At 45.2% G+C, this 7743-nt stretch overlaps 1 protein-coding gene across 2 annotated transcripts in view; it reads right to left on the reverse strand.

Moving 5' to 3' along the window:
• The window catches only part of COL1A1 (collagen type I alpha 1 chain), a 45176-nt gene extending 37984 nt beyond the window's left edge, over nucleotides 1-7192 (reverse strand). For both annotated transcript variants that reach the window (XM_081883801.1, XM_081883800.1), the window contains exons 1-8: nucleotides 6979-7192; nucleotides 4388-4570; nucleotides 3395-3432; nucleotides 3257-3292; nucleotides 2561-2653; nucleotides 2373-2441; nucleotides 1270-1314; nucleotides 157-210 (exon numbers count right to left, since the gene is read on the reverse strand). In XM_081883801.1, the coding sequence (XP_081739927.1) occupies nucleotides 157-210; nucleotides 1270-1314; nucleotides 2373-2441; nucleotides 2561-2653; nucleotides 3257-3292; nucleotides 3395-3432; nucleotides 4388-4570; nucleotides 6979-7060 (600 nt within the window). In that variant the 5' untranslated portion in view covers nucleotides 7061-7192. The remainder of the gene's footprint in view (nucleotides 1-156; nucleotides 211-1269; nucleotides 1315-2372; nucleotides 2442-2560; nucleotides 2654-3256; nucleotides 3293-3394; nucleotides 3433-4387; nucleotides 4571-6978) is intronic.
• Nucleotides 7193-7743: the final 551 nt, after the last annotated feature.

Consider the following 7743-nt stretch of genomic DNA (forward strand, 5'->3'; position numbering starts at 1 on the left):
CCCCAGTACGGAAACCTATCTACTGCATTCGAAGTTCAAAAGCTCCCCCAAGTGGTGGAAAAAGAGAACTCCATGGAACAGACTCCAAGGAGGCCGTTCAGCTTCGCTATAATAATGCATGCGAGAGATACGAAAAATAGTTCAGATGGTACTCACAGCAGCACCAGGCTCTCCGGGTTCACCAGGGGGACCTTGGAAACCTTGGGGACCCTGGAAGATAAATCAGAGCATCTATGTTAGATGGAAGGCCACTGCACCCCTATTTGTTTTGGATAGACCACCATGATGGACCACCTGAGTTTTGTCAGCCCCGAGTGCCCCCTTCCTTTCATCTCCACCTCCATGACTTTTGCCGCGCTGCTCTCCTGGCCTGAAGCAACTTCTTCTTCCCTATCAACCTGCACCCCTCTTAGCCTGCTACAAAGCATCTCTTCTTGAACCACCTTTGTCTTACTCTGGCCTACATCCCAGTTTGCCCAACATAGATGCATAAGCTTCCTAGTCAAGGTCAACTGGAGCCAAAGGTCACCAGTGCTGGGAGCTCAACAAAAAATAGAAACAAGTGCCACTGTGTTCTACAGAACATCTGGATTCTTCATGTATCTTGGACTGGAGTTCAGGATACCTACATCTCCAGCACACACACCCTCTTGTTCTAAGAGGCAAGCGATACATTACTTTAGTTCCTTTGCCTGACTTCATTGCACACTATTGGTCTACCCGCTTTAAGAAGGAATAGTGTCAATAAGTAACCACCTCACACATCAATGTGGAAATGGTTATGTATTCCGTGCCCCTTCTCTCATCTCTCCAGAGTTTCTGTGAATGCCTGTGAACATCCAGGCCTATGGAGTAGGCCTCTCAAGAGAGGACCTTATTTCTTCCGTGCAAAGAGAAAAGAAACCTGCTCCCAAAGCAATCTCCTATTCTGTGCCAAGGGTAAGTGAATTCTGCGACTCCAGGATTTATACAAATGAAGATTTGCATATAGACTGCATAATTATTATTATTTTCTGGAAAGAGACAAAGATGGCACAAAATCCTTGCTCTCCAGAGCACTAGAAACCCACTAGCCCCCATTCCTCCAACCAAAGGAAGGAATAGGACCAAAGGAAAGAACTGGGAATTTCTGCTTGGTGAACATTGCCTCAAGTACTGAGGTCCGTACATTTACAATGCACCTCTCTCATCTGAAATCCCAAATGCACAACCCCTTGTCTAAAATGGATTGAGAATTTGTTATTAAGATGGAAGCAAAGAAGTACTTACGGGAGCGCCAGGAGGACCAGGAAGACCACGGGGACCAGCTGGACCCTACAAACCAAAGCGAGAAGAATCAGTCATGTTTCCTGAGTAAATGAAATTGGAGCCATCTTGTCTTGACCCTTGTGGATATCCATTCTTGTACTGCCTTGCTCTAACCATACATTCTTGACCTTTTCTCTTAACTAGGCCTCACTCTGACCTCCACCCACTTTTACATCATTTCCTAAATTGCTTTTCCTCCATCTCTCTTTAAACAACCATTTCGTCTCTCTTGGTCTAGTGTTCCACATTGATGTTGGGATATGTCTGTTTTTGTAGTTGCTATATGAGTGGTCAGCATATTTGGATACCTTCCAGCTGAGAGGCGTTGGGCTGCCATCAGATTTAGCCTAAAGTGAAACGTAACACAAAATGGGAGGTTCCTGCAATGGAATAACTTCTGAGAAGCTATGAGAGACACTCAAAAGATTCCCGCAAGACTAATTGAATTTCTTGGTGGGGATTTGCTCACCGTTAAGTCCCCTGCTCCTCTTTCAAACCAGATTAACCGGTGTATTTTAAAGAAAGTGAGTATACTAACCCACACTGCTCAGCCATAAACTCAAGCCACTGTTGCCACTAAAATGAGTTTTCATGACTAACTTGTTCCACGGGTTTCACAGGGAGCTGCGTCTAACCAACTTAGTCTGGATCTAACGTTATATAACTAGATGAATCTCAAGTTCCCTTCCAACTTTATGGTAAACACTTAGGACCATAAAAAATTATCATTGTCATGATGCTTACTATTAGTTCATGGAACCCACATTCCATGTCCCTTTTCCTCATGGAAAGAAGCAATGCTACCCCTTAGTTACTCAGCTTTATTAGTGAGATGCCTGCCCAATCAAAAAGAATAAAGTTGGAGTATCTTTGATACTTCAGTTTCTGCTACTAAGCGCTCATCAGTTAGCAACATGTACCTCCCTACCTGTGGCCTCACCATTCTGTCCTGAGATGAAGGAACCAAGAAGGCTGAAACAGACTCCGTCATTCATACTTCTACAATCTTCCCACTTTTCCCCTTCCACACTAAGCTCAAATCCCCTGAGACCGTCAACACTTACCATTGGGCCAGGAAGAGCAAGGCCACCAGATTTTTCATCATAACCGTAACCCATCTGAGAAGCGAAGTTCTGTAAGGGGAGAGGAGGAGAAGGAAGAGAGAAGAGAGAACGTGTTGCTGAGGTTCTTAAAAATGCATCCTCCGTGAATTGTTGGAAAAACAAAAGTTATGGAGGCAAACCCAACTTACTCCGCCAAGGCCTGGGGGGCCTGGGGGGCCTGGAGGTCCAGGGAGTCCGGGTTGGCCAGGAATGCCATCTCTGCCTGGGGAACCAGGAAGCCCCTGAAAACAAAGAGAGCAGAAAGTCGCAGGTTAGCACCGTGGCAGTATATGGTGCTGAATGCACAAAAATGTATACGTTTCCTACAAAAGAGACACAAAACTTTCAGGTTCCTGAGTATGCTAAAGCTATCCATTATTAGAAGGCAATATTAGAAGACCAAAACTGGTTTGGAAATTCCTCACACCCCAGCAACATTTGAAGGGGGACCTTCTATTCTCCCACTCCCAAAATATGAACTACCGTGATGCTGTAGTAAATAATGCCAAAATGGCCGGGTCTTTTTGCAACAACTTTGGGGTGTTTAGTTAAAAGCTGATGTGAGCTGAATAAATTCATATGTTGTTAAAAAGAAGAAGCAAAGGGAGATTTGAATCTCCTTTTTTGTAGGTTAGAGGGGGCGAGTGTTCTTTTAAACAACCTAAGTAGGCAGAATTTCTTTTGCGTATAGGAATGGAAATTTCAAAATGTGGCCAAAGAATATTTTATGACTGTCCTAGTCACACACAACTACTTGCCACCAATTTTTCTGGCATGCATGCATATTAATTTTATTTCCTTTCCCCTTTGAACTATTATCAGCCAAAGTTTCATTAGATACCTACCCTGTCTCCTTTAGGACCTTGTTCCCCCTGAGGACCCTGCCAATTAGGAAGATAATAGTGATTAGCTGGTTATCAAAAAGAAAACAAAATTGATGTATCCAAATAAATGGAAGTTAGGGTTACCAAAAGATAATTTACCTCTACGCCAGTGGCTTCTAGGGCAGGTTCACTGGTTTCTTGAATACAAAAGGAAAAGGAATATTATGAATCAGACCCATCACCCAGAATTTATCATCATCACCTGATGCCATTGCAACCCCTCCCTTGCACCCACAATGCCTTCTGGTCTATCAGAACATCCTTCCCTTCATAAACATTGAATGAAGACCAGGCTTCTTTTCTAGGTACATTTAGAAGTTGATAGGAAATGGCAACTCCTATCATTGGCCTAATCAGAATATGTAATGGGCCAATCAGAAGGACCATCCGAATTCACATCATCCAGTCTACTTGGGCAATCCTATTTGAAGTGTTGACTTTTCAAAGAAAGGAAAGAAAGCCCAGTTTCTTCCCATAACGCACCGATATAGCACCAACCAAAGTTAAGATGCCTGAAAGGTCCTCTCCCAACTCTTCACTCTCTTTCCTGACTCTGCAGAATTTTCTTTGCCAAATTTCTGCAATCTCTCAAGGAAGGGACGCAAATATCTCTATGAAACCAGTGGTTTGTTATTGTTGTTTACGATGAAAACAAAACCTCAGGCAACTGAACCAGGAGACAGATGGGTGGTGGATGGATGGATGAGCGGTTAGATAGCACATAGAGGGGTGGATACAAAGAAACAATTAAATGGGTGATGGGGCTGTAGGTGGGTGGATAAATGGGTGGGTGTTGATTGGTTGATGTAAAGAGAAGAGAGGGAGAAGAGGAACTAGATAGGTAAACAAATGGATTTTGGTGTACATTAGTAGAAGGTGGATGTTTCGTTTGGGCAGATGGATGAATTAGTAAAACTAGAATAGATATAATGAGTAAATACATTTGCGGGCAGGCAGTTTCTCCAGGAGACTGATTGGAGTATGCTTAAATGGAATGGGGGGGGGGCTGAGTGACCATGGACGGACAGAACTGTAGGCAATACTGATGGTATGAGTGGATGGAAGAAGAGTAGGTAAAGTCAGTATCCATACCAGGGCAAACAGGGCAGCATTCTCCATCGCGGAGCTCGGGATTTGGGCAGTCTGTAATTTCACAGATCACCCTGTCGCAAAGGATACTGCCGCTGTCGCACACACAGATGTCGCAGGGGGTCGTTTTCCAAACATCTCGGTCACTGTACGTTATTCCGTCCTGTATGCAGCTTCCAGATGGCACTAAAGAAGGAGATGACACAAGAAATGAGGTGGGCAAGGGAAGAGGGGAAGGGTCCTTTGGGAGCCAGCAGTGTCGGCAGAATGGCCAAGGTGCAAACATGTGAACTTCTTACAACGGATCGATCTGGAAAGCGCATACATTTTTTTTTTTTTAAAAAATGTTTCCGATGTTTGGCCTCCCTTCCCTCCTCCTCCTGCTCTCCACTTAACGCTAACATTTTGTGCGTGTGCTCTAAGAAAACCCTCATCTGCTTTTCATCAAGCAAACTCTATGACACAGGAAACGAGCCAGCCTCACAATAACTCTTTCCAGTTGCTTTGGAATTTAAACAAAACTTCTGGCCGGTTGTTGCATCCAACTTGGTAACCTCAATGTTCTGAGCTGAAGCCAAGCCAAACACAGAAAGGAGAAAGAAATTCACAGCCTTCTAAGAAGCAAAAGAGATAAAGAGGAGAGGGGAGAGAGAGAGAGAGAGAGACTCAGGAATTTGAACTGGAGGAGGACCCGTGTAAGAGAAGAAATTGCGTCCCGCTGATGGCGTGTGGCCTTAAGAAATCAGCTCCACTGCAAACAATTTAGGTAGGATGAGGAGTCATCAGGTGTGGATCACAATAGGGCAGGCTCACTAGGCCTCCCACCTTGGCTGAAATCCGACGCCACCTTGCTCAGAAACAAGGAGTTTCGTAGCACCCTGGATGTTAACTGTGGAGCATACCTGAGCTAAGGATGGTACCAAGAGATATGACCAAGGACGAATGCTGGAGAAGAAGTAAGAATTTGCTTTTCTAGCAGATTTTGTTTTTGTTTTTTAAATGAGGGACCGTGCATTTTATAAATTATTTCCTCCTTTTAAATTTGAGCACTGGACTGTTGAGTTTTCTGCAAAAATAAAAAACCACCAGATACCGGACAGGGAGGGAGAAAGAAAACCCGCTATTCTCAGGGAAAAATTAAAGGGGGAAGGAGTCAAGTTGTTTTGGGAACATGAAACTCATGTTTGAGAATACCTTCCTGGGATGCTGCAGGAAAACTTCCCACCCATCACTAGATGGCAGCAAAACATCCATAATTGAAGTGATGAATATACTACACACACAAAATGTTGCTTGCTTGATGGTAAATTGATTTCCCTCCGGTGAGGAGTTGTTTACTAATCCTGTTCAGTTGTCGACCCCGGAAACACACTCCCTTTGATCATTGCTGACCCATTTTAAGGCCACTCCCCACAACCCCACCCCTGGCAAGTCTATAGAAGAATGCCAAAGACAAGCGAGTCCCTTGATGGCCAGTAGATGTCGCCAATGGACTTGGTTGGCGAGCAAAAGTGATTCCCTCCAATCCTTTACCATCCAAAAGGCTTTGTCTATGAAGTGATGTCTAGACTCCTGCGCTTTATAAGTTGCTGAAACATTTTCCTTATGAATCATCCTGAAACTTCTCTCTCCTCCTCCTCCTCCTCCTCCTCCTCCTCCTCCTCCTCTCCCCCCCCCCTTAATATTTTCCTGATGGCTTTTGCAGACTTCTTCGACAAGGCAGGGAAAACAGCTTTGTCCTGCTCGCCTCTCCTCCCTGTCAAGCGCTTGGCTTTCCAAGAACGCACAATGAGTTTTCCATCATTTGCCGCGCTCCCCTTTCCTGTCCCCCCTCCAGTGACAACCCACTCGCAGTTCCCACCCCTCTTCCCTGAACTTGGCAAGCCAGCGCAGAGATTCTAATTGATCCAACTTGTTATCTGGCCCCAAGGGACATGTTAAGAGAAGAGAAGGAGGGAGGGAGGGAGGGAGGGAGAGAGGAGGGAGACCAAAGGAAACACGCCCAAGGCTATGCACAGCTGGCTAAGTTTGCTTTTAGAAGAGTGGTTTGTTTTCTCCATAGAGCACTTTCAGGAGAAATCTGCGAGGTGCGAGAGATACCTTCTTTTTTCAGTCTCTTAAGCCTTCCTCCCCGCATTGCCTTCATGCCAACTCCTGAAGGTTCGGAAAGGTCACAAACGTGTGTTGACCTTTCTCAATTTTTTTTATTCCTTTTTTTAAGGAATCTTAAGACCGTATATAACAAGCGCTCTCTTTGCCTGGTCTTATATCTACATCTCTCAAGCCACCGCAACACGCTGCGAGTATTACAACCACAGGGAAGCACAGATTGCAAAATCACAACTCAGCCTCCGCCGCCGCCCCTCTCCTCTGACTTTGGCAAACTGCTCGGTAGAAATGGTTTGGTGCTTACTGTCTTTTGCACTTCTGGAGTTCTGGGTGGTGCAGAGGGGGGAAATAGTTTTGCATTCGACAGAGAAGAGATGGGGGAAAGGAAATATGGGGGCAAATACCACCCTATCCATAGGACTACAATAAAAACTGTCATTTAACATGTATACACTGTGCGAGAGTACATAAGATGCTGTACTTACGGTCTTCTTCGCCTTGACCTTTGGTGAGTAGAACAGTTGCTGCTATCAAGAGCAGTAACCGGGAATCCACAAAGCTGAACATGTCTAAATATTAGACATGAAGACTCTTTGTATCCTTGGTTCTGCTTTAGTGTCCAGTCATACAGGGATGGTCTGGTTTATGTAGTTCCACTCCAGACCCCAGCAGAAACTTCCTACTGACTCTGTCAAGTTTTTAGCCTCCCTTTTTATACGGTCCAGTGTCCCAGAGGTGGATCCCTTCTTCGCTTGCTTCTGAGTGCTGAGGGGGAGATCTTGGGCCAGCCCCTCAGCCAATCAGAGGAGCCCAGCCTGCCCCCAAGGCGCACACAGACATGCAGACACACACACACACACGCACCCACTCCCAAAAAGTGGAGAAGCGAAGCCAAGCCCCTTTTTAACCAATCACAAAAAGAATGGACCCCGCTAGCCTCTCTTCCAGAAAACCAGTGGATCTTCTGGGTTGGCAGTAGATTCTGCAGGAAGAGGGAGGAATGTAATGGGGTATGAATTGAAGGGTGTTTATGTGTGTGTGTATGGATTTATGCAGACTGGGGGAGTTAAAAGAAAAGTGGGAGCAGACTGATTTGAAGAATAGGAGTTACAGGAGCGTTAGGAAGAAAAAAGCTGAATATTAAGAGGCATGCAAGATCAGATAGTAGTGAGATGGAGCTTGCAGGTTTTGCACGACCTAGTAGCGCACCTGTGCAGGTGAGGCACCAGAGGGAGATGTAGAGCAAAATG

This window comes from Podarcis melisellensis, assembly GCF_964234715.1.
Source record: "Podarcis melisellensis genome assembly, chromosome: 13".
NCBI classification, from domain to species: Eukaryota; Metazoa; Chordata; class Lepidosauria; order Squamata; family Lacertidae; genus Podarcis; species Podarcis melisellensis.